This window comes from Erinaceus europaeus, chromosome 16 (genome assembly GCF_950295315.1).
Source record: "Erinaceus europaeus chromosome 16, mEriEur2.1, whole genome shotgun sequence".
NCBI classification, from domain to species: Eukaryota; Metazoa; Chordata; class Mammalia; order Eulipotyphla; family Erinaceidae; genus Erinaceus; species Erinaceus europaeus.
The window spans coordinates 46,086,464-46,113,194 of NC_080177.1; the positions used below are offsets into that span (position 1 = coordinate 46,086,464).

Below are 26,731 nucleotides of genomic sequence, written 5' to 3' on the forward strand. Positions count from 1 at the left end.
TCTCTCCTTTAGCATAATCCACATTTGCCCTTGTTTACCACAAACCCAAAATCAAAAGTAAAAATCCTATGAAATGGGGGAGTTGGGCACACATGTCAAAGCCCAAGGACAGGCATCCTGAACACACCTGATCTCGGAAACCCCCAGGACCCGAGTAAGGATGCCGGTTCAAGCCTCTGGCTCCCCACCTGCAGGCAAGTGGCTTCACAAGTGGTAAAGCAGGTCTGCAGATGTCTTTCTCTACCCGGCTGTCTTCCCCTCCACTTTCCATTTCTCTCTGTCCTATTCAACAACATCAATAACCACAACAAGGCCAACAAAAGGGAAAAAAAAAATCCTATGAAACCTGTGGCCTGGGTAGAGCTCACCCAGTAGCGTATGCATCTTACCAATGAATGTACTAGGTTCCAGCCCAGACAACTACATGGAAACACTATGCTAGCACCTGGCAGAGCTGCCCGGTGATATAGTCTCTATTTCTCTGCTATCTCTCCCTCCCTCTCTCTTTTTCTAAAATAAAGAATGATACTGGGGCAGGGGTAGATAGCATAATGGTTATGCAAAGAGACTCTCATGCCTGAGGCTCTGAAGTTCCAGGTTCAATCCCCTACACCACTATAAGCCAGAGCTGAGCAGTGTTCAGGTTTATTTAAGAAAAAAAAAAGAATATTTGTATAAAATATGTAAAGAGGGGGTATGGGAGAGAGCATAATCGTTAGGCAAAAAGGACTTTTATGCCTGAGGCTCTGAGGGTCCAGGTTTAATCCTCAGCACCACTAAAAGTCAGAGCTGATTAGTGCTCTGGTCTCTAGCTCTATCTCCTGTTTTGCATCTCCCCATTAAATAAAAAAGTAAATAACTTTAAACCTAATACTAAAACACAAGTCACACACACCAAAAATAGGCAGAGAGGAGGACCTAGGTGGGAGGTTAGAGTAAAAAAAAAGAAAAATGATAATATAGGGAAACAGCATAATGGTTATGCGAAAGCCTTTTAAGCTGAGACTCTGAAATCCCAGGTTCAATCCCCAGCACCACCATAAGCCAGAACTGAGCAGTGTTCTAGTGTTCTGGTCTCTTTCTCCCTCTTAGTATCTTTTCCTCTGTATCCACTCTTTCTCACTATAATAAACTAAACAAAAATATATTTTTTAAAAAGAATGATGCTGTAAACTACTAAGCCCCCAACAGAATGATAAAAATAATGAAAAATTAAATTGATGGGGGGAGGCTGCTCAAAATCCAGTACAAAAAGAGAAAAAAGTACATATCCTCCCAGTTATTTAAATATGTAAAAATATTGTATTTTTAAAAGGGTGGGGCGGTAAGTAGTGAAGTAGGTAAAGTGCTGGATTCTCAAACATGAGATTCCACAGTTCAATCCCTGGCAGCACATGTGCCGGAGTGAAGCTTTGCCTCTTTCCTCTCTCCTATCTCTCTATAATAAATAATTGAAACAGATTAAGGCCAGGCACTGGCACACCAGGTTAAGTGCAGGTTATCACCAAGCGCAATGACCTGGGTTAAAGCCCTCAGCTCCCCACCTGCAGTGGATCCACTTCTTGAGCAGTGAAGCAGGTCTGCAGGTGTCTTTCTCTCCCTCTCTATCTTCAGCTGCCAGGTGCTGTGGATTCATAGTGCCAGCACTGAGCCCTTGACATAACTCTGGTGACAAAAATAGATAAATAAATGGTAAAATGAATCAGACTTAATGAGAAAAGTTTCATTCCTTAGGGTCCTCCCTACCGCTTGAAATAAACTTTAAACTTACTTGTTTTCTACCTCTCTAAAAATTCTTTTTCAGAAAAAAACGCCTTATCCAAAACTAGGTAGGTTAACTGGGACCACAACTAATTAGTTAATTTCTCTTTCTCCTTCCTTCCCTCCTTGACCACTATTTCCACAATGTAAGTTGACTGCTATTGATATGTACATGGGTTTTCCCAGGTCTCTCATTGGATATCTTGGCAACTATATAAAGTAGGGTGTTATGATTCCCAAACTGCAGGGGCTGAGAATTTCTTTAGTCATAATAGTGAGTAAACTTTAGTGAGTAAACTGCTGCTGAGTTTCTGCGCCAGGGTGGAGTCCCTTCAGGAGAAGACTCCTCTAGCCTGGGAGAAGAAGCAGTTTCGACTCCAAGCATCGCAGCTTATGACAGGTCCGACATCGCTTCTTCTTTTTTTCTTTTCCTTTAGGAGACCTGTCTTACTCAGAATGGAAAATTATACTAGGGACTAAGTCAACACAAAGAAACAAATCACAAAAAGTAGCAAGAGTTTTCACAAAAAAAAAAAAGGTAGCAAGAGAAACTCTTAAGGGTCTCTTCTTCTAGAGTTTGCCAGAAGAAGAGACCCTTAAGAGTTTCTCTTGCTACCTTTTTTTTTTAAAAGGTCTTAAATGACAATTTAAGAGAAGCCCCCGCTCAACACGTCCCTCTGCTAACACAGCCGTTGTTCTTCCCTGTCATCCCGTAGTGGCCCAGACCGACTCACCCCCGGAGCAGCAATCCGCGCAGTTTGAAGGCGGTGAGCACACGGTTCCGAACCCGCTCCGGCGCCATGTTCGCGTTTTGGCGCCACAGCTGCAGCCCACCCCTTCCTGGGAGCGCCCCGCCCCGCCCCGCCCCCCCGGAACTGAAATCCCCGCGGCCTTTCCGCTATGGCTTCAGGCATCAAGAGCTCCGCCCTGCCTTTGACCTGCTAGGCTGCAGCCACAAATCTTACTGGTTGATGCTGTACAGTTAAAAGGCTATACGACACGAGTCAGGCGGTAGCGCAGCGGGTTAAGCGCACGTGGCGCAAAGCGCAAGGATTAGAATAGGGATCTTGGTTCTAGTCCCTGGGTCCCCATGAGGAGTCCTTTCCAGGGGGTAAGCAGGTCTGTAGGTGTCTGTCTTTCCCTCCTCTCTCCATTTCCTTTTTTCCTATCCAACAACAACGACATCAATAACAAAAACAAGAGCAACAAAAGGGAATATATATATATTATATACATATATAATATATATATTTTAAAGGCTAGTTGGTAAAAAAAATTGCTGTTTCTTCCTTGCTCTCTTTGGTCACTAGCTCTTGAGGATGGATGCCAGCTACCTTCAGAAAGCTTGATAGAAAGGTTCGCGTATTAAGATATTAAAGCTTATTAGCAGCCAACATGTTTGCAATGTCTGAGAAATTTCAGCGTCAGATCTTGCAACCCCAGTCAAATCTTGCTAATATCTTTTAATTTTTTATATTTATTTTCCCATTTGTTGCCCTTGTTTTTTATTGTTGTTGCAGTTACTATTGTTGTTTTGATAATGTCGTTGTTAAATAGGACAGAGAGAAATGGAGAGAGGAGGGGAAGACAGAGGAGGGAGAAAGATAGACACCTGCAGACCTGCTTCACCGTCTGTGAAGCGACCCCCCCCCCCCCCCGCAGGTGGGGAGCCGGGGGCTCATATCGGGATCCTTAGGCCGGTCCTTGCGCTTCGCGCCAAGTGCGCTTAACCTGCTGCGCTACCGCACGCATCCCTAGGGTATATTTTTCAACCTTATTTTTGATATTTTTCTTACTAAAAATTGGTGGTTGTCGTGGTCCGGGAGGTGACGCAGTGGATAAAGCATTGCATTCTCAAGCATGAGGTCCCAAGTTTAATCCCCGGCAGCACATGTACCAGAGTGATGATGTCTGGTTCTTTCTCTCTCTTCCTCTCTTTCTGATTAATAAATAAATAAATTACTTAAAAAAAATTGGTGGTCCAAGAAGGATTCAGAGGATCTAGTGGGGGTTTTATTGTTATATGGGAATCTGGGGAATGTTATGCATGTACAAACTATTGTATTTACTGTTGAATGTAAAACATTAATTCCCCAATAAAAAAAATAGTACTAAAAAAAATTGGTGGTTGGCAGTCGGGCAGTAGCGCAACGGGTTATTATTATTATATACACACACCTCAATCACTCTATCCCTGCCAGGAGTTGAATGGGGAAAAAAGTGACATCTTCAGTAGGTATCAGATTATTAATACACTGATTGTCATCACAACAGCAGCAACTCCGTGGGCTAGAAACCCGTTCAGTCGATCAGACCGGCTGCATGGCCCCTAGCGAGAAGACATCAGCTCGGCAGCCCAGCCATAGCCATGTAACCGGCTGCGCGGTCGGCGGCTGGGCGCCCTGGCCGGCGCAGACTCACTGGTTCCTCCTTCCCACCAGTCTCAACCCTTGACGCGTTCCGTTCTTGCGTGGAGGAGCCGGGCGGGAAGTGAGGCCGTTCCGTGGGGAGGAGCTGAGGCGCGCTGAACGGTCGGGGCCACAGACGGCGTGGATGGCGGACTCGCATCTGTTCTGCGTGGCAGAGGAGCGCAGCGGCCACTGCGCTGTGGTGGACGGAAGCTTCCTTTACGTGTGGGGGGGCTATGTGGTAAGGGGAAGAGGCGAGACGGGGCGGACTAGCAAAGGAGATATTTCCGTCTCTCAGCCAGAGCGGACGCCAAAGCCTGCCCACAGCCAGCCTGGTAGCGGCAGTCAGAGCGCGGCGGGGACGGGCGCCCCCTGCCGGCCGCCAGCGTCGCCACCCTCCCAGTCGCACCTGAGCCGGAGGCCGCCGGGTTTTGTTTCCACTAGGAGCGTCTCCCAGTCCAGGGTCGGGTTCCCACTGCCCTCTTGCCCCGCCGCTGCCCCTTACTCCCGCCCAGACCAGCTTAAAATCAGTTATTGCGCGATTCCTTATCCTTTTCCGATGCTTGCTCGGACTTAAAAGCACTCTGAGCCTGTCACATGGTGCTATTTTGTATATATTTCCTTATTACTGTAGTGAGAATAGAGATAAAATAGCAAGACACCGAAACATTTAAATACATCTAAGTAACTTTAGGACTAAGTAACAACGACATCGCTGAGGCATTTAAATGTCTCTAATCAACTTTGTGTGTGTGTTGTTTTTTACTGTTGGATAATTATTTTTCCCGTCTCAAAATAGATTCAACAACAATCATGTACTAAAGAGTATACAATTAAAATTCCTACAATGGATGTTTGCTAGTATTTTTATGTAGTCATTGGGTTATCGAATCTTAATTTTTTTATCTTTATTTATTTGATAGAAAGCCAGAAATTGTGAGGGAGAGAGCCTCACCACTCGCAAAGCTTTCCCCTTGCAGGTGGGGGCCGAGGGCTTGAACCTGGGTCCTTGAGCACTTTAACATGTAGGCTCAACCAGGTGTGCCAACACCCGGCCCCTTAATCTTAACTTTTTAAGCAGGAAAATGGTTCAAGAGTATATGTCCACCCCCTAAATTTACAGATGATTTAAAAAAGAAAGAAAGACAAAATTCAGAATATGCATTGTTACTTTGACTAGATAATTTGTCTTAGATTTTATATTTAATGAATACCTAGCACTATGCCTTACACATAGTAGCACTCAAAAATGTTAAGTGAAGCACTGAATCTGATACAGTGTTCTTTCGTTTTTGCCTCCAGGGTTATTGCTGAGGCTCAGTGCTGGCATTATAGCATCCATTTTTTCCACCTTTTTTTTTTTAATTGGCTAGGGCAGAGAGAAATTGAGAGAGGAGGGGGAGATGGAGAAGGAGAAAGAGAGACATCTGTAGATCTGCTTCACTGCCTGTGAAGTGACCCCCCCCTGCAGGTGGGGAGCTGGGGCTTGAACTGGGGTTCTTGCACAGGGATGTAGTGCTCTTAACTACACTTTTAACAATGTCCTTCCTTAATTCTGTCACTTAACATAGGTCATACTGTCCTTTTTGATATTCTTTTTTTCCCTGACATTATAGTCCAAAATATTCTGTTCTGAGGGTCGATATTTTGTTATTTTCCTATAATCAGTATTTCTTTTTGGGAACAGCAGATAGCTTACCCAGTAGAGCATACACTTGACCATGTACAAAAAACCTGTTTGAGCCTCAGTTACCACATGGGAGCACCATGTAAAGGGGAAGCTTCAGGAATGTTGGAGTAATGGTTTGCTGTCTTCACCTCTCTCTCTGTCTCTCATCCTCCATCTGGAAAAAAAATTGAAAGGCAAGAGCAATGCAATAGTGTATGTGCTGAAGCCCTAGGGATGTCCTGGTGGCTAAATAAATTCTTTTTTTTTTTTTTTCCTCCAGAGCTCGGTGCCTGCACCAATGAATCCACTGCTCCCGGAGGCTTTTTTTTTCCCTTTTGTTGTCCTTGTTGTTTTATCATTGTTGTGGTTATTATTGTTATTGATGTCATTATTGTTGGATAGGACAGAGAGAAATCAAGAGAGAGGAGGGGAAGGCAGAGAGGGGGAGAGAAAGATAGACACCTGAAGACCTGCTTCACCGCCTGTGAAGCAACCCCCCTGCAGGTGGGGAGTCAGGCTCAAATTGGGATCCTTACACCAGTCCTTGCACTTTGTGCCTTGTGTGCTTAACCCGCTGTGCTAAGGCCTGACCCCCTCTTTTTGTTAAATTTTAAATGACCACAGCCTTTTTCTTGAGACTCAGATATTTTTTGCCTACTTTTCTTAGAAAATATCTTTTCTCCTCTTTTGATTTATCTTAAATTGTATGAAAAAAAAAACTTTTGAGACTTTATAGTTTTGTATTTTATAGTATATTTTAGTTTTTCCCATCTTGAGAATTATTATTACTATGTAATTGATAAACATAATGTTATGTATTCTGTGTTTTTAGTCTATTGAAGACAATGAAGTATATTTACCTAATGATGAAATCTGGACCTATGATATTGATAATGGGTTGTGGTAAGTACTTTTTTTCTTATTGGATAGGACAGAGAAATTAAGAGAGGAGGAGAATAGAGAGAGGGGGAGAGAAAGAGACCTGCAGACCTGTTCACCTCTTGTGAAGTGACCTCCCCTGTAGATGGGGAGAAAGGGGGCTCGAACTGGGATCCTTGAGTAGGTCCTTATGCTTCATACTATGTATGTGCATTTAATCGGGTGTACCATCACCCAGCCCCCTCATAAGTAATTTTAAATTGCAGAATGTCCAACCTTAATATCTATTACAAAGGTTTCCATAGACTACAGGGAATTTAATACCATTCTCAGAATATGCTCCAACATAATTTGTCTCTGATTCCTTTAAATTATTTATTTATTAATAAATCTCTCTTTTTTCTTTTTTCTTTTTTTTTTTTTTTTTAGCCAGAGCACTGTTCAGCTCTGGCTTATGGTGGTGCTGGGGTTTGAATCTGGGATTTTGGAGCCTCAGGCATGAGAGTCTGCTTGCATAACCATTATGCTATCTGCTGTGTCTATTTTTTAAATCTCTTTCTTTCCCATACTCCCACGCTCCACTTTAGTCCTTTATTATAATTTTCAAGACCGAGGCTATATGTGAAAACTTTGTTTTGTTAAATGATTCCCAGTTTGTGTGATGCACTAAGAATTTCATAATTTTTTCCCAGTAGGTTAAAAAATCTTTACCATGGATCTTGTTACAGTTTTGGCTGCTGTTACATTTTCATTATAATTGTCAGTAACAGTTTTCATTGAAAAAGCACTCGTGGAACACAAAGGGAATTTTCCTTTACGTTTCTGGAAAATGATGGAATTACATGTTATTCTTGCTGCAGGACAATGCATCTAATGGAAGGAGAACTTCCGTCCTCCATGTCAGGAAGTTGTGGTGCTTGTATTAATGGAAAGCTGTATGTTTTTGGAGGATATGATGACAAAGGATACAGCAATCGAGTAATATTTTCTTTTGATTCAGGATTAAAGCAAAATGTAATAATTATTTTATCAGTTAATGTCACAGGCTAATGCATGATTTTAAAAGATTTCATAGAAAACACTGAGATTATAAGGTTTTATTTTATTTTCCATTATATTTTTTAAATTTTATTTATTTATAAAATGGAAACACACTGGCGTATCACACCAAAGTAAAAGACTCTGGGGTGGGAGGGTGGAGAGAATACAGGTCCAAGAAGGATGACAGAGGACCTGGTGGGGGTTGTATTGTTATATGAGAAACTGGGGAATGTTATGCATGTACAAACTATTGTACTTACTGTTGAATGTAAAACATTAATTCCCCAATAAAGAAATTTAAAAAAAATAGAAACACTGATAAGATCATAGGATAGGAGAGATACAGTTCCCACCACCAGAGCTCCATATCCCATCCCATCCCCTGATAGTTTTCCTATTCTTTAACCCTCTGGGAGTATAGACCCAGGGTCACCATGGGTTGTAGAAGGTAGAAGGTCTGGCTTCTGTAATTGCTTCCCCGCTGAACATGGGTATTGACAGGTTGATCCATACTCCCAGCCTGTCTCTCTCTTTTCCTAGTGGGGCAGGGCTCTGAGGAAGCGGAGCTCCAGGACACATTGGTAGGGTTGTCTGTCCAGGAAGACTTCATGGTAGCATCTGGAACCTGGTGGTTGAAAAAGAGTTAACATATAAAGCCATACAAATTGTTGATTAATCATGAACCTAAAGGCTGGAATATTGCAGATGAAGATTTGGGGTTCTCTGTTTTGGAAATAGCTAGTAGGTTTATTTTAGGTAAATTCCAAAGGGCCTATGACTTTATTAGTTTTTGCCTGAGCCTGATACCTGATATGCAGGTGAATGCAGGTTATTTTCTGGGGAGATGATGTCATGGCTAGAAAAGGGTCAGAAAGCTGGATCAGGGAAGAGAGTAGCTCCCAAATATGGGAAAAGTGTATAAATATTGTTGACTATAAACCCCATCGATTTAATCTGGGGCCCATATTCAGCATAGGAGCCTATGTGACCTCTGCATCCCTGTAGGTCCGAACTTGCATTCTGTGGTCATCAGTAGGAACATTCCGAGTTGCACCAATTTCAGGACCCATCTTCCTCAGGTGGTTGATAGAGTATGTTATCCAACCCCTGATCAGAGGATAGAGCATTCTCTACCATTGTTGATCCACATTGAGGGCAAGGGCCTATGGGGACCCCCAGAGGGGTCCATTATGTTGTTCTTGATGGAGATGACCAGTGATAATGGGGAGAGGGATCTATTCGAGGTCTAGGACCATTGTGTTTGTGTAGGAATCCCAGGACTCCCCGACTAGGGCCCCAGGTGATGGGGTAGCCTGGTAGTGACTAAAGAGTCATTAAAATATTCCAGTCTCTAGTCCTTATTCAGCTTTTGGAGTCCTTACTTTGATAAGGTTAGCTTCAGAGTGACTGAGGGAAGTGTAATAGGAAGTAAGTAAGGAGGGTATCTAGGTCTATTTCACTAGGTACTTTAAGGTGTCTTTTTAGGTCTTCCTACTTGCTTGCTTCATTTATTGACTCACTGGGTTATAGGGTTTTTTTTTTTAAATAATTTATTTCTTTATTGGGGAATTAATGTTTTACATTCAACAGTAAATACAATAGTTTGTACATGCATAACATTCCCCAGATTCCCATTTAACAATACAACCCCCACTATGTCATAGGGTTGTTTTTTTAAATATTTATTTATTTTCGCTTTTATTGCCATTTTTTTAAAACTTTTAATTTTATTTATTCCCTTTTGTTGCCTTTGTTTCATTGTTGTAGTTATTATTGTTGTTTTTATTGATGTCGTCGTTTTTGGACAGGATGGAGAGAAATGGAGAGAGGAGGGGGAAAGACAGACACCTGCAAACCTGCTTCAGAGCTTGTGAAGCGACCCCCCTACAGGTGGGGAGCCACGGCTCGAACCGGGTTCCTTACTCCGGTCCTTGGGCTTTGCAACACGCTGCGCTACTGCCCGACTCCCTGCCTTTATTATTTTTTATTATTGTTGTAGTTATTATTGTTGATATCCTCATTGTTAGATAGGACAGAAAGAAATGGAGAGAGGAGGGAGAGAAAGATAGATACCTGCAGACCTGCTTCACCGCTTGTGAAGCGACTCCCCTGCAGGTGGGGAACCAGGGGCTCTAACCTGGATCCTTACTCCGGTCCTTGCGCTTTGCATCACCTGCACTTAATCGGCTGCGCTACCACCCGACTCCCTGTAAGTTTTTTTTTTTTAATATTTATTTATTTATTTATTCCCTTTTGTTGCCCTTGTTTTTTATTTGTTATAGTTATTATTGTTGTTATTGATGTCATCGTTGTTAGGACAGAGAGAAATGGAGAGAGGAGGGGAAGACAGAGATGGGAAGAGAAAGACTGACACCTGCAGACCTGCTTCACCATCTGTGAAGGAAATCCCCTGCAGGTGGGCATGCGGGGGCTCAAACCGGGATCCTTACTCGGATCCTTGCACTTCGCGCCACTTGCACTTAACCCACTGCGCTACCGCCCGAGTCCCTGTTGTAGTTATTCTTGTTGTCGTCGTTGTTGAATAGGACAGAGAGAAATGGAGAGACTGGGGAAGGCAGAGGGGGAGAGAAAGACACCTGCAGGCCTGCTTTACTGCTTATGAAGGGACTCCCATGCAGATAGTGAGCCCAGGGCGCGTTCCGGGATGCTTACACTGGTCCTTGTGCTTTGCACCACCGGCGTTTAAGCCGCTGGCAACCACCCGACTCCCGGATTATAAGGTTTTAAAGATAAAGTGAAAGTGTACCTAGCACTCTTGTTCTCTTTCATGTTTCTCTGCGACAGAAATAAGTATACATTCTGATGTGATACATAGGAGAGGGCAAACACTTGATGGGAAAAGGCCCATCTAAGTATGTTTTATATGTTATTTTTCTTTAAATAGTATTAATCTCATTTCCATTAGCTCTATGCATATTTTATTTATTTATTTATTCCCTTTTGTTGCCCTTGTTTTATTGTTGTAGTTATTATTGTTGTTACTGATGTCATCATTGTTGGATAGGACAGAGAGAAAGGGAGAGAGGAAGGGAAGACAGAGAGGGGGAGAGAAAGATAGACACCTGCAGACCTGCTTCACCACTTGTGAAGCGACTCCCCTGCAGGTGGGGAGCCCGGGCTCAAACCGGGATCCTTATGCCCATCCTTGCACTTTGTGCCACCTGCGCTTAACCCAAAGACTCCCTATGCATATTACTTTTAAAAGAAAAAATAATTTTGTAATCATAAATTCCTTTTATACTTACTTTTCAAGTACTCTAAATGCTAAAAAGTATTCTTCTCTCTTAAAAGCTTTATTTTGTTAATTTGAGAACAAGAGATGAAACCTATGTTTGGGAAAAAATCACCAATTTTGAAGGACAACCCCCTACACCACGTGATAAACTTTCCTGCTGGGTATATAAAGACAGGTAATACTGCAGATTACCTCTTAAGTATAATTTTTTAATTATCTTTATTTATTTATTGGACAATGGGAGCCAGAAATTGCGAGGGAAGGGAGAGACAGAGTAATCGAGAGGAAGAGAAAGACACTTGTAACACTGCTTCTCCACTCTCAAAGCTTTCCCCCTGCAGGTGGGGACCAAGGGCTTGAACCTGGGTACTTACGCATTGTAACATTCGCTCAACCAGGTGTGCCACCACCCAGAACCCCCCACCACCACCCCATTAACTATAATTCTTTGAGACCTACTGATTATGGTCACATAGGGAAAACTTGAAAGTATATTTTTCAAAATATTAATTATATTTTGTCACTAGTGGTAAGGCAGATTTGAGTTCTAGAGGAAAGTTAGGTCATAAAAGTAAAGATAGTGGAAGTTGACTGAGAAGAGAGCACAGCACATTAAGTTCTTTTTAAACTTCCTGAGAACAAACTGCTTGTAGAAAAGTGTGTCTTTTTCTATTTTTTTTTTCAGATTAATATATTTTGGTGGATATGGGTATAGGAGACACAATGAACTTCAAGACTGTTTTGATGTTCATGATGCATCTTGGGTAAGACAGTGACCATTGTTTTCATTTTCTTCTAATTTATTCTTCTTAAAATCTTTTAAAATATTTATTTATTTATGAGAGAGAGGAGGAAAAGGGGAGAGCCAGAGCATGATTCTAGTACATGTAATGCTAGGGATTGATTGTATTTGGGACTTTATTCTGTTGAGTCCAATGCTTTATCCACTGTGCTATTTCCCAGGATCCTTTCCCTAAAGTCTTCAGAAATAATGAACCTGGGGTTGGAGAGATAGCATAATAATTATGCAAAATACTTTCATACCTGAGGCATCAAGGTCCCAGATTCAATCACAAGCACCACCTGTGTGTATATGTGTGTAGCTTCCTCTCTGTATCTCTCTTCAGTTAATACAAATAATAAAACTTTCTGGGAGTTGGGTGGTAGCTCAGCGGGTTAAGCGCACTTGGCACAAAGTGCAAGGACTGGTGTAAGGATGAAGGTTCGAGCCCCTAGCTCCCCACCTGTAAGGTAGTCGCTTCACAGGCGGTGAAGCAGGTCTGCAGATGTCTACCTTTCTCTCCCCCTGTCTTCCCCTCCTCTCTACATTTCTCTCTGTCCTGCACAACAACAATGACGACATCAATAACAATAATAACTACTACAACAGTGAAAAACAAGGGCAACAAATAAATAAATATAAAAATATAAGGGAAAATAAATAAATATAAAAAACTGCAATATTTTTAAAAAGACATAATGAACTCAATTTTCTCATTTTAATTTACTATAATCTACACACACAAAAAAAAAAACACAGTATTTTCAGGGGCAAGGTGGTGGTGTACCTGGTTAAGCACACATACTACAATACACAAGGACCTGGGTTCAAGCCCCTGGTTCCCATCTGCAGGGGGAAAGCTTCACAAATGGTGAAGTAAAGCTGCAGGTGTCTCTCTGCCTCTCTTGCTTTCTATGCCCCCTGAGGCAATTTCTCTGTCTCTGTCTAATAATAATTTTTTTTAATTTTATTTATTTATTCCCTTTTGTTGCCCTTGTTGTTTTATTGTTGTAGTTATTATTGCTTTTGTCGTTGTTGGATAGGACAGAGAGAAATGGAGAGAGGGAGGGGAAGACAGAGAGGAGGAGAGAAAGATAGACACCTGCAGACCTGCTTCACGGCCTGTGAAGCGACTCCCCTGCAGGTGGGGAGCCGGGGTTCGAACCGGGATCCTTATGCTGGTCCTTGTGCTTTTGCGCCACCTGCGCTTAACCCGCTGCGCTACAGCCCGACTCCCAATAATAATTTTTTTTAATCAAAAAAATAGTTTCAGTATTTTGGTTTGTATTCAATTGACGGGGGTATTCTTAGTGGTACTACTGCTATAATAACTTAATTATTTTAATTTATTTAATAATAATTTAATGATATAAAATTTCAGGGTATAGTTTCATACCTAAACAAATGCATAAGACACCACACCACCACCAAAGTTCCAGTATCACCACCAATGAGACCCCCTCCTACTACTCTCCCTTACACTACCTTAGTTTTCACAGAATCTGTTAGTTTTATTATTTTTATAAGTTTGTTTGCTTTAGTTATTAATATTCCACATATGTGTTACAATTTGGTAATTTTCTTTCACTTCCTTATATATTTAATTTCATTTAGCATGGTCATCTTGAGTTCCATCTATTTTGTTCTCACATAACATCTTTTTTTAAAAAAGATTTTAGTTAAAAAAAAAAGATTTTATTTATTTATTCATGAGCAATGATAGGAGAGAGAGAAAGAACCAGACATCAATCTGGTACATGTGCTGCTGGGGATTGAACTTGGCACTTCATGCATGAGAGTCCAAAGCCTTATCCACTGCACCACCTCCCAGACCACACAATATCTTTTTTATTTTTTTTAAATTAAAACATTTTTTTATATTTTATTTTTCCCTTTTGTTGCCCTTGTTTTATTGTTGTAGTTATTATTATTATTGATGATGTCAAAGAAAGTGTTCACATGTAGCATAAATGATTATTACTGACATACACTTCCCTTAATATCTGTCTACTAGGGAATCGGGCGGTAGCACATCGGGTTAAGCCCACATGGCACTAAAGCACAAGGACCAGTGTAGGATGCTGGTTCGAGCTCCGGCCCCCCACCCGCAGGGGAGTAAGCTTCACAGGCGGTGAAGCAGGTCTGCAGGTATCTGTCTTTCTCTCCCTATGTCTTCCCCCTCCTCTCTCCATTTCTCTCTGTCCTATCTAACAATGACATCAGTAACAACAACAATAATAGCTACAACAACAATGAAAAACAACAAGGGCAACAAAAGGGAAAATAAAAAAGTGAACTCACTTTCTTCACCTCATTAAAAAAATCTGTCTACTAGAATTATACATAGCTTAAACTGGCCTCATATAGGAGTGAATAAATGGTATTACCTTCTCTACTTTTTTAAAAAGACTTTAAAAATATTTATTTATTTTCTTTTGTTGCACTTGTTTTGTTGTTGTTGTTGGGTAGGACAGAGAGAAATGGAGAGAGGAGGGGAAGACAGAGGAGAAGAGATAGACACCTGTAGACCTGCTTCATGCATGGCTTGTAAAACGATTGCCCTGCTGATAGAGAGCCTGAGGCACGAACTGGGATCCTTTTGACAGTCCTTGCGCTTTGCGCCACCTACGCTTAACCTGCTGCGCTAAATGAAATATTCGGGTATGGGGCGAAGCACAGCGGGTTAAAGTGCAGGTGGCACAAAGCGCAAGGACTCCCCTACAGGTGGGGAACCGAGGACTAGAACCGGGATCCTTACGCCGGTCCTTGCACTTTGCACCACGTGCGCTTAACCCGCTGCGCTACCGCCGCACTCCCAATGAATATTTTAAAAAAAAATGTAAGTATGAGAAAGGAGGAGAGAGAAAGAACCAGACATCACTCTGGCACATGTGCTACTGGGGATCGAACTCAGGACTGTATGCTTGAGAGTCCAACAAGTAAAAATTTGACTCCTCTTATGAGAAGAAGACTTTCCTGGCCATACTGCTACTGGCCTGTGGCTACCACCTGACGTAGTGGGCTGCTGATAACTATAACTATGGTAATATTAAATTATATTTTGTAAGGCTTCTATTATCTTACCAGTAAATATGTAATGAAAGTATAGTAGTAATAATATAAACTTTTTTTTTTTTTTTTTACCAGAGCACTGCTCAGCTCTGGCTTATGGTGGTGCAGGGGATTGAACCTGGGACTTTGGAGCCTCAGGCATGAGAGTCTCTTTGCATAACCATTATGCTATCTACTCCTGCCCAATAATATAAACTTTTTAAACTTTTAAAAATTTCTCTTTTAGGAAGAACAGATATTCTGGGGATGGCATAATGATGTTCATGTATTTGAAACAAAGACACAAACTTGGTTTCAACCAAAAATTAAAGTAAGTGTTACAAAAAAAAAAATCACCTTTAGATTTATATATTCTATTGTAATGAATAAAAAAATAACGGTTTTAGGGAGTCGGGTGGTAGCGCAACAGGTTAAGCTCATGTGGCGCAAAGCATAGGTACCCGTTAAAGATCCTGGTTCGGGCCCCCGGCTCCCCACCTGCAGGGGAGTACCTTCACAGGCGGTGAAGCAGGTCTGCAGGTGTCTATCTTTATCTCACCTTCTCTGTCTGCCCCTCCTCTCTCTATCCTATCTAACAACAACTACATCAATAACAACAACAGTAATAACTACAACAACAATAAAAAACAAGGGCAACAAAAGGGAAAAAAAAAAAATTAAAAAAAAAAAAAGAATTTAAATATATATAGGTTTTGAGGGGTCAGCTGTGGCTCCCGGGTTAAGCACACATAGTACGAAGTGCAAGGACCCACCAAGGATCCTAGTTTCAGCCCTGGCTCCTCACCTGCAGTAGGATGCTTCACAAGCAGTGAAGCAGTCTGCAGATGTCTTTCTCTCTCCATATCTCTTCCTCCTCTCTCAGTGTCTCTCTGTCCTATCCAATTAGAAAAAAATGGGTAAAAAATGACAGCCAGGAGCCAGCTATAGATTTATGATGCAGGCGCCAAGCCCCATAACCATGGAGGCAAAATAAATCTATATCTATATCTATATCTATATATCTATATCTATATAGGTTTGTTTGGTTTTTTTTCCTTTTGGTCTCCAAGGTTATTGCTTGGGCTCGGTGCCAGCACTACGAATCCACTGCTCCTAGAGGCCATCTTTTTTCCATTGTTGTTGTTGATGTTATTGTTGCTGTTGTTATTGCTGCTGCTGTTGGATAGGACAAAGAGAAATTGAGGGAGAAGGGGAAGAGGGAGAAATTGAGGGAGAAGGGTGGGGTGGGGTGGGGAGAAAGATAGACATCTACAGACCTGCTTCACCACAGGTGGGAAGCCAGGGTCTTGAACTGGGATCCTTGCACCGGTCCTTGGGTTTTGCACTACGTGCACTTAACCTGGCACCCTATATATTGTTTTTTTCTTTTTTCTTGCCTCCAGGATTCGTGGGGCTCGATGCCTACACCACAAATCCACTGCTCCTGGAGGCTATTTTTCCCCCTTTTTGTTGCCCTTGTTTTATCGTTGTTGTGGTTATTGTTGTTGTTATTGATGTTGTCGTTGTTGGATAGGACAGAAAGAAATGGAGAGAGAAGGGGCAGACAGAGAAAGTGAGAGAAAGATAGACACCTGCAGACCTGCTTCACCGCCTGTGAAGGTACTCCCCTGCAGGTGGGGACTCAAACCGAGATCCTTATGCCAGTCCTTTCGCTTTGGACCACATGCACTTAACTTGCTGCGCTACCACCCCACCCCCATATATATATATATATATATTTTTTAAATCTTTTTTATTTTTAAATATTTATTCTTTTTGTTGCCTTTGTTTTATTGTTGTAGTTATTATCGTTATTGATGATGTTGTCATTGTTGGAAAAAACAGAGAAATGGAGAGAGGAGGGGAGGAAAAAGATAGACACTTGTAGACCTGCTTCACCGCCTGTGAAGCGACTCCCCTGCAAGTGAGGAGCCGGGGCTCGAACCCAGATCCTTATGCTGGTCCTTGCGCTTTGTGCCATGTGCGCTTAACATGCTGTGCTACCGCCCGACAACCTTTTTTTTTTTAATTTTCAACAATATTTGGGGAATTTTCTTTATTGTGGGGGCTAAATCTTTTTTTAATTTAATTTAAATTATTTTTATATGTATTATTTATTTTCCCTTTTGTTGCCCTTTTTTATTGTTGTAGTTATTATTGCTGTTGTTGTCATCGTTGTTGGATAGGACAGAGAGAAATAGAGGAGGGGAAGACAGAGGGGGAGAGAAAGACACCTGCAGACCTGCTTCACCGCTTGTGAAGCAACGCCCCTGCAGGTGAGGAACCGGGGGATACTTAGGAACCCGGATACTTACTATGCTTAACCCACTGTGCTACCGCCCAACTCCCTTTGGGGGCTAAATCTTATCCTTTTTTTTTTTTCTTTTAGGGTTATCACTGGGACTTGGTGCCTGCACTATGAATCCACTGCTCCTGTGGCCATTTTTTTATATTTTTATTTTTTATAGGACAGAGAGAAATTGAAAAGGGAGGGTAGGGAAGATAAAGAGGGAGACAGAAAAATAAGACTTATACAGACCTTCTTCACCCTTGTGAAGGGCACCCCTCTGCAGGTGGAGAGCCAGGGGTTTGAACTGGGATCCTTGCGTGGGTCCTTACACTTGGCAGGTACTGTGTGTACTTAACCTGGTACACCGCTACCTGGCATCCCTTACATCTTATTCTTAAAGAGGAGTATTTGGCTTCCTGAGAGTTGGTGCAGTAGATAAAGCATTGAACTCACAGGCATGAGGTCCCAAGTTTGATCACTAGCATCACATGTCAGACTGATACTCTGGTTATATCTCTCATTGATTAAGTAAATTTTTATAAAGAGAAAAGAGGGAGTTGGGCAGTAGCGCAGTGGGTTAAGCGTAGGTGGCGCATAGTGCAAGGACCCCCGGCTCCCCACCTGCAAGGGAGTGGATTCACAGGCAGTGAAGCAGGTCTGCAGGTGTCTACCTCTCCCCTTCTCTGTCTTCCTCTCCTCTCTCCATTTCTCTCTGTCCTATACAGCAATAGCGACATCAACAACAATAATAACTACAACAACAATAAAAAAACAAGGACAACAAAAGGAAAAATAAATATATTTTAAAATTTTTTAAAAAGAAAAGAATTTATCTAAAATTATTACAATTTAGAAAGAAATTTTATATTGAGGTTTTTATTGAATCACATTATTACATAGAAAAACATAGCAAAATATATTATGACTTTTTGGTCAACCCAATAATAACTTATGATAAAGAAAGACACCAGCAGCCCTGCTTCACCATTTAAAAACTTTTTATTTATTTATTCCCTTTTGTTGCCCTTGTCCTTTATTGTTATAGTTATTCTTATTGTCATCATCATTGGATAGGACAGAGAGAAATGGAGAAAGGAGGGGAAGACAGAGAGAAGGAGAGAAAGATAGACACCTGCAGACCTGCTTCATTGCTTGTGAAGCAGCTCTCCTGCAGGTGCGGAGCCCAGGCTGGAACAGGGGTCCTTATGGCGGTCCTAGAGCTTTGGGCCACATGTGCTTAACTCACTGCGCTATTGCCGGACTCCCTGCTTCACCACTTTTGAACCTTTCCCAGGGGCTTGAATCTGGGTCCTTATGCACTGAAATATGAGCGCTTACTAGATGCACTACCACCTGACCCCCTCTCTCTGTTTCTATCTCCCCCCTTCTTTCAATAACTATCCAATAATAAATAAATATTTTAATAAAGACAAAGAGATGTAGTCTGGGAGGTGGCACAGTAGATAAGGCTTTGGACTCTGAATGCATGAGGTCCTGAGTTCAATCCCTGGCAGCACATGTACCAGTGTGATGTCTGGCTCTTTCTCTCCTATCATTTCTCATGTATAAATCAAGTAAATCTTTTTAAAAAGAGAGAGAGAGATAGACCTGTGGACATGCTCCACCTCTCATGATGCTCTCCCCCCCTCCCACCGGAGTTAGGAACCAGGGGCTTGAACCTGGGTCCTGGTACACTGTAAAGTGTGTGCTTAATCAGATACACCACCACTTGACCCTCAACAGTAACTTATGAAGTATTTCTTATACTGAGCATAAGAATGCAACTTCATTACAGCTGTTTCAAGTTGTTGCACTGTTATTTTTGCTTACAGGGCGGAGTTCCACCACAGCCACGTGCTGCCCATTCTTGTGCAGTTCTTGGAAATAAGGGCTATATCTTTGGCGGACGTGTTTTGGTTAGTGTTTTCTTTTCTTTTTTTTTCAAATTTCTTTATTGGGGAATTAATATTTCACATTCAACAGTGAATACAATAGTTTGTACATGCATAACATTCCCCAGTTTCCCATTTAACAATACAACCCCCACTAGGTCCTCTGTCATCCTTCTCTGACCTGTATTCTCCCCACCCACCCACCTGAGTCTTTTACTTTGGTGTGATACGGTTAGTGTTTTCAATGAAAATATGTCTTTCTTTTATTTTTTAAAGTATTTTATTTATTAATGACAAAGATAGGAGGAGAGAGAGAGAACCAGACATCACTCTGGTACATGTGTTGCTGGGGATTGAACTCAAGACCTCATGCTTGAGAGTCTAGTTCCTTAGCCACTACGCCAGCTCCCGGACCACAAGGTATACATTTTTGATACTTAGTAAAATAGAGATAAACTTTTTTTCCCCAAATAATACTATGGGGAGGGGATACTATTTTATAGTTGTTGACACAGCTACAATTTCCTATCTCCCCATCATGTGTCTGCAAACACACCCCCTAAGTAAGGTTATTTTCCACCATTGTGCACCTGAGCCTCAATACCTTCTCTGCTCCTTTCCATTCCCTTCTCCACCTGAGTCTTTGCTTTGGTGCAATAAACTTTTTTGGCTTTTTGTTTTGTTTATTTGGATTAAGAGCTAGAAAGTGAGCTAGAGAGAGAGAGGGAGAGAGAGATCTACAACACTGTTTTACCACTTCTGATGCTAAATCCCTGTAAGTTGGGGGAAGGGACTTGAGTCCTGTAATGTGTGCGCTGAACCAGGTGCACCACCATATGGCTTCACGGTAAAATATTTTTAATCTGACCTTTTTTAAAAGCCAAAATTTTAGCCTATGAAAGATGTGAAACATGGACTAATTTAACATGTTATTATTTTAGCAAACTAGGATGAATGATCTGCACTATCTAAACTTAGATACCTGGATTTGGTCTGGAAGGTAGGTTTTAAATTTAAGTTTGTTTTTAATGTGTGCGTTTGTGTGTTCTTACCATAATCCAAATTTGGCTCTCTAAAACTGCACTGGTATTTTTCCCCTTTTAGATTATATTTTTAAGTGAAGAGTATATAGATTTAAATGTAGAATTTGTTCTTTAACTCTATAAAATGTGAATCTACTAACAGTTGGTCATTGATTATGTACAAGTACTGGTTTTATATGTATTCTGTAGAATAATTGAAGGAATAGTTTATAGTAAGAGCATCAGATGACAGATTGGACAGATTTTATTTGTGGTTCATACTCTGTATTTGAGAGTAGATTAAATATATTTACCTATCAATTCAGCTGCTAGAATCAGGGAGTTGGGCGATAACGCAGCGGGTTAAGCACACGTGGCTCTCCACCTGCAGGGGAGTCACTTCACAGGTGGTGAAGCAGGTCTGCAGGTGTCTGTCTTTCTCTTTCCCTCTCTGTCTTCCCCTCCTCTCTCCATTTCTCTCTGTCCTATCTAACGACAACATCAATAACAACAACAAAAATAACTACAACAACAATAAAAAAATGAGGGCAACAAAAGTGAATATATATATATATATACACACACACACACACACACATATATATATATATATATATATATATATATATATATATATATTCATTCAGAATCCGAAAGTAGAAACATCATTAAAAATAAAGTGTCAGAAAAAATATATAGTAAATTATCTTTAAAATCTTGACATGGGAGGCCTTGGACAGTGGGTAGTGTTGGACTCTCAAGTATGAGGTCCCTAGTTTGATTCCTAGCACCACATGTGCCAAAGTAATGCTCTTGTTTTCTTTTTCTCCTCTCTCTTTTATTCATAAATGAATACATCTTTAAAAAAAATAACTCACTTGTGTGCTTTGTTTGCCATGTGTGCCACCCGATTCATACCCAGTTCCTACTGCCCTGAAGGAAGCTTTGGTGCTGTGGTCTCTTTCACTTTTTCCCTCTCTTTGCTTCTCTGTATATATATAATATTTACATATATTTGCATTTTATTAGGGTGATATAGATTTAAGATTTATAAATGAAAAGATACCACCACTAAATAATTAAATATTTCTGTGTAGCATGTATTCCACAAAAAGTTTAAAAGCAGGGAATCGGGCGGTAGCGCAGTGGGTTAAGCACACGTGGTGCAAAGCGCAAGGATCCCGGTTCGAGCCCCCGGCTCCCCACCTGCAGGGGAGTCGCTTCACAGGCAGTGAAGCAGGTCTGCAGGTGTCTGTCTTTCTCTCCCCCTCTCTGTCTTCCCCTCCTCTCTCCATTTCTCTCTGTCCTATCCAACAATGATGACATCAAGAACAACAATAACTACAACAACAAAACAACAAGGGCAACAAAAGGGAAAAAAAATAAATATTAAAAAAAAAAGTTTAAAAGCAGACTGAAAAATGAAAACAAAGAATAGGGGGCTGGAAATTGGTGCACTTAGTTGAGTGCACATTTTACCATTTGCAAGGACCTGGGTTCAAGCCCCCAGTTTCCAATTACAGGGGTGTAGATTCACAAGTAGTAAAGCAGGACTGCAGGTGTCTCTTTTTCTATCTGCCCCTTCCCTCATAATTTCTTTATGTCTCTACCCCCCCCTAAAGCCCAGAATATTTATAATGTATTTTAGCCATGAATGGGACTTCAGTGCTTCAGGGTGATTTTTTTAGATATAGACAAAAAGAATAAAAAAGAACACAGAACCAAAGTTTCCTCAGTGCAGTGAAGACTCAGCTTGTACCTGGGTTGCACAAATGGCAAAAGAGTACACTGTCCAACTTAGCTATTTTGCCAACCTAAATCTTTTTTAAAAAGGTCTAGGAGTTGGTGCAATGGATAAAGCATTAGACTCTCAAACATGAGTTCAATGAGTTCAGTGCCCAGCAGCACACAGACCAGACTGATATCTGCTTCTTTTTCTCTCTTCTCGTCTCTTTCTCATGAATAAATAAATAAGATATTTAAAAAAAAACTATGGGAGTCAGGTGGTAGCGCAGTGGTTTAAGTGCATGTGGCACAAAGCGTTAATGGACCAGCGTAAGGCTCCCGGTTCGAGCTCCAGCTCCCCACTTGCAGGGGAGTCGCTTCACACGCAGTGAAGCAGGTCTGCAAGTGTCTGTCTTTCTCTCCCCCTCTTTGTCTTCCCTTCCTGTCTCCATTTCTCTCTGTCCTATCCAACAACAATGATATCATTAACAACAATAACTACAACAATAAAACAAGGGCAACAAATGGGAATAAATAAAATAAATATTTTTAAAAACTATACCTTCAAGAAGTTCTATAAGTAGATCAAAGAAAACATTTCAAAATTTTCATTATATTCTTGAGAAAATTGACTGAAAACACTAAACCCAAAACAGCAATAAGGCTGTTACAGGTATGAAGATAATCACATTGAAAAATTGAGGAAGTTTTATTGGTTACCCTACAAGAATAATACTGAGTATGCTTTATGAATTAACTGAGAATTGACTTTCTCATTTTCAGACAATATTCTGTGTCCAGGTGAAGTAGATATTAAATGAAAAGATTGTTTAAATTCACTTAAGAATTTGAGAGTGTTTTATAAATGTTTTATAAATGAGACGAGTAGATTAACTTTTCTTAAGGAATGAAGGCAAATATTTCCCTTGAAACAGAAAAGGCAAATATTTCCCCCTTGAAATAGTTATTAGTCTCAGTTTCAGAATATATATACCTGAGGGGATGAAGATCTAGTGCCCTTTGGTGGAGGAGCATGACAATTGGGTAGAGAGTGAGGTGTTGAGACACCCATCTTAGGGAGATGTGAAACTATATCCCTGTAACAAGGATCATATAAATCAACATTTGTTCAATAAAAGTGATAAAAAGGACAGTATTCCATATTATTATTTCTTAGTTATTGTGGCTTAGCACTTAATACCTAGATTTTTTATGTTTTATTTCCTTGCAACAGGATCCCTATTAATGGAGAGAACCCCAAACATCGGTCATGGCATACTTTGACACCAATAGCTGATGATAAACTTTTCTTATTTGGTGGACTAAGTGCAGACAATATACCCTTAAGTAAGTCAACCGAAGTTTAGCATCTAATTATTATTTTTAACCTAAAATTATTATCTTATTCTTTTTCTTCATTGGATATGATACTTAATGTACCTTCCTTTTATCTCTGAATTCCTTTATCTCCAGCTATATACTTATATTTAAATTTTGAAGTAGAAGAGCTTTTTGCTATACACCCTTGGCTCTCTATGTTATCCTGTTTCCTAAATTTAGAGAAAAGGAGAGGTGGTTGAATCTAGAGAATTTAAATGCCTTTATTTTAAAAAAATTTTTAAAAATATTTATTTATTCCCTTTTGTTGCCCTTGTTGTTTTATTGTTGTAGTTATAATTATTGTTATTTATGTCATTGTTGTAGAATAGGACAGAGAGAAATGGAGAGAGGAGGGGAAGACAGAGAGGGGGAGAGAAAGAGACACCTGCAGACCTGTTTCACCGCTTGTGAAGAGACTCCCCTGCAGGTAGGGAGCCTTTCAACTATATTGCTCATTGATTTTTTTTTTTTTGTACTCTTGACTGCTGAGTCAGATGTTTATACTGTAGATTGGCATGAGGATTAGAATAAAAGACTTTTTCTGAAGGCTCTGAAAATACAAGGTATCTCTCTCTCTCACACTCTATCACTCTCAACCTCCAGGGTTATTGCTGGGGATTGGTGCCAGCACTACGAATCCACTGCTCCTGGCAGCCTTTTTTTCCCCCTTTATTGGGGGATTAATTTTTTATTATTACTTATTTTCCCTTTTGTTGCCCTTGTTTTTTTATTGTTGTTGTAGTTATTATTGTTGCTGTTCATGTCGTCGTTGTTGTATAGGACAGAGAGAAATGGAGAGAGGAGGGGGAGAGAAAGACACCTGTAGACCTACTTCACCTCCTGCTTCCTTATGCGGGTCATTGAGCTTCCTACCACCTGCGCTTAATCCGCTGTGCTACCGCCCATCCTCCCGGGGATTAATGTTTTACAGTCAACAGTCAATACAATAGTTCGTACATGAATAAGATTTCACAGTTTTCCACATAACAACACAAACCACAATTTTTTTTTCGTTTTAATTGGATAGAACAGAGAGAAATTGAGAGGGGAGGGAAAGATAGAAAGCGAGAGAGAAAGCTAGCCCTCTGCCATCTGCCTGTAGACCTACTCCATTGCTGTGAGGGGACCGCGCTACATGTGTAGAGCCCTGAGCTCGAACTTGGGTTCTTGCTTGGGTCCTTATGCTTCCTACTATGTGCTTCTTACTATGCACTTTACGGAGTGCGCCACCGCTCAACCCCCGGTGCTTCTCTTATTTACTTACTTATTTATTCTCTTTTGTTGCCCTTGTTATTTTACTGTTGTAGTTATTATTGTTGTTATTGATGTCGTCACTGTTAGATAGGACAGAGAGAAATGGAGATAAGAGGGGAAGACAGAGATGGGCAAAGACAGACACCTGCAGTCCTGCTTCACTGCCTGTGAAACAATTCCCCTGCAGGTGGGGAGCCGGCGGCTCAAACCGGAATTTTTATGGCGGTCCTTGCGTTTTGCGCCATGTGCGCTTAACACGCTGCGCTACCGCTTGACTCCCAGTGCTTCTTTTTGTTTGAGAACTACAAAGGAAAGTAATTAGCTAGAACCTTTTTGTTTGTTTACTCCCACTACTAGTGATATTCCAATTGGCTATGGATTTAGTAATACAATTTTTCTTTTACCAGTAAAATTGTGGCACCAGGATAGACAGATGATGAATATTAAATTCTTGCTTGGTTCTTAGATGTTAGGTATTTATATTTGTGTTTTCTTAACTCAGCTGGGAATATTTTCATTAAGAAATCTTGTATACTGCATATTGCACCCAAGTAAAAGACTCTGGAGTGGGTGGGTGGGGAGAATACAGGTCCATGAAGGATGATAAATGAAATAGTGGGGGTTGTATTGTTAAATGGGAAACTGGGGAATGTTATGCATGTACAAACTATTGTATTTACTGTTGAATGTAAAACATTAATTCCCCAATAAAGAAATAATTAAAAAAAAAGAAATCTTGTATACTACTAAAACCATTTATATAACTTTATGTAAGATCTGAAAATGGTATTTCAGCACAGATTTATCTGGTTGGATGGCAGTCAGTTGACCAACAATCTTACTACAGAGGCTGGTTAGAGAAATAGCATTTTTTAAAAATCTGTTTTATTGGTGGGGTTTAATGTTTTACAGTGCAGTCATTGACACGAGTATAATTTCATTACTATGTACGAGGTACTGAGTACTATGTACTAAGACCCCAAAGTTTTCCTTCTTCCCAGTCCATATTTTACTTTGTGTTCTCCCTCCCTGTCCCTATATTAAGTCCTACTTATAAGTGAGATCAGTCAGTATTTGTCCTCGTTTAGAAACAAATTTCTAATCAGGTGTTAGCTATTGCAGATTAGCTTTTTTTTTTTTTTACATAGGAAACCTTTTTAAAAATATTTATTCATTTCCTTTTGTTGCCCTTGTTTTGTTGTAGTTATTATTGTTGTTGTTAATGATGTCATTGTTGTTGGATAGGACAGAGAAAAATGGAGAGAGATGGGGAAGATAGAGAGGAGAGAAAGACAGCTGCAGACCTAATTCACCACTTGTGAAGTGACTCCCCTGCAGGTGGGGAGCTGGGGACTCGAACCGGGACCCTTATGCCAGTCCTTGGGCTTTGTGCCACCTGTGCTTAACCCGCTATCCCACAACTCCCGGAATTTTTTTTTTTTTCCACCGGAGCACTCTTCAGCTCTAGTTGATGGTGGTATAAGGATTGAACCTTCAACTTTGGACCCTCAGCCATGAGAGTCGCTTTGCATAACCATTATGCTGTCTACCCTCCCCCATCACAGTAAATCTTTATTTCCAAAATAAAAGTCAGATTTATTTACTACAGATAGTACACACCTAAGAAATGTGGAATGGACTGTTCTCAAGAAAGAAAACAACCTATTATCAATCATACTACTCCATTTTGTGAGAAAATCTATTCATAATTTCTCTAGGTATTGTTAACCCTCAAATATTTAGGAGATCTAATGCTTTTAATTTCTCTTTACTGTTTCTGGTTGTTGACCAAGGTGAAATTAGATGTCCTACTTCTTCCTACAGTCAGTATCCATCCCATAGATTCATCTTAATATGGTCATGTTGCATTAGAGGATACCAACAATGCTTAGCTTTGTTCATTGTGCTTATAGCATTGTTATGATGATAGCATTACTGTGGTTATATAAAAATTAAATTAAATTAAAAATTATGCTATTATCAATACTTACTGAAATATGTTTTTAGAAAATCTAAGATGGAGAGTCAGGTGTTAGTGCAGCAGGTTAAGCGCACCTGGCACAAAGTGCAAGGATCTGTGTAAGGATCCTGGTTCGAGACCCCAGCTCCCCACCTGCAGGGGAGTCCCTTCACAAGTGGTGAAGCAGGTCTGCAGGTGTCTTTCTCTCTCCCTCTCTGTCTTCCCCTCCTCTCTCCATTTCTCTCTGTCTTATCCAACAACAACAACAATAAAACAACAAGGGCAACAAAAGGGAATATTTAAAAAAAAAAAATCTAAGACGCATTTTGATAATAAGTCTGTAACAAGAATAATAAGAGGAT

The 26,731-nt window shown here is 40.7% G+C and overlaps 2 protein-coding genes and 2 long non-coding RNA genes across 6 annotated transcripts in view; 2 read left to right on the forward strand and 2 right to left on the reverse strand.

The window, feature by feature from the left end:
• The window catches only part of POLE2 (DNA polymerase epsilon 2, accessory subunit), a 48,085-nt gene extending 45,455 nt beyond the window's left edge, over positions 1 to 2,630 (reverse strand). Inside the window, exons 1-2 of one of the 2 annotated variants that reach the window (XM_060175064.1) lie at positions 2,496 to 2,610; positions 1,545 to 1,665 (exon numbers count right to left, since the gene is read on the reverse strand). In XM_060175064.1, coding sequence (XP_060031047.1) covers positions 1,545 to 1,636 — 92 coding nt within the window. In that variant the 5' untranslated portion in view covers positions 1,637 to 1,665; positions 2,496 to 2,610. Of the gene's footprint in view, positions 1 to 1,544; positions 1,666 to 2,495 lie in introns of both variants that reach the window. The other variant, XM_060175063.1, reaches the window with a different exon arrangement.
• LOC132533451 (uncharacterized) overlaps positions 1 to 26,731 on the forward strand; it is a 385,390-nt gene that overhangs the window by 66,255 nt on the left and 292,404 nt on the right. The window lies entirely within an intron of this gene.
• KLHDC1 (kelch domain containing 1) overlaps positions 4,288 to 26,731 on the forward strand; it is a 37,539-nt gene continuing 15,095 nt past the window's right edge. Inside the window, exons 1-9 of one of the 2 annotated variants that reach the window (XM_060175085.1) lie at positions 4,288 to 4,410; positions 6,671 to 6,741; positions 7,578 to 7,695; positions 11,071 to 11,189; positions 11,700 to 11,778; positions 15,094 to 15,177; positions 18,969 to 19,052; positions 19,970 to 20,028; positions 23,010 to 23,122. In XM_060175085.1, coding sequence (XP_060031068.1) covers positions 4,315 to 4,410; positions 6,671 to 6,741; positions 7,578 to 7,695; positions 11,071 to 11,189; positions 11,700 to 11,778; positions 15,094 to 15,177; positions 18,969 to 19,052; positions 19,970 to 20,028; positions 23,010 to 23,122 — 823 coding nt within the window. In that variant the 5' untranslated portion in view covers positions 4,288 to 4,314. Of the gene's footprint in view, positions 4,411 to 6,516; positions 6,742 to 7,146; positions 8,072 to 11,070; positions 11,190 to 11,699; positions 11,779 to 15,093; positions 15,178 to 18,968; positions 19,053 to 19,969; positions 20,029 to 23,009; positions 23,123 to 26,731 lie in introns of those variants that run through there. The other variant, XR_009545344.1, reaches the window with a different exon arrangement.
• The window catches only part of LOC132533452 (uncharacterized), a 40,786-nt gene continuing 25,845 nt past the window's right edge, over positions 11,791 to 26,731 (reverse strand). The window contains exon 3 of the long non-coding RNA XR_009545346.1: positions 11,791 to 12,011. This is a non-coding gene — a long non-coding RNA (uncharacterized LOC132533452). The remainder of the gene's footprint in view (positions 12,012 to 26,731) is intronic.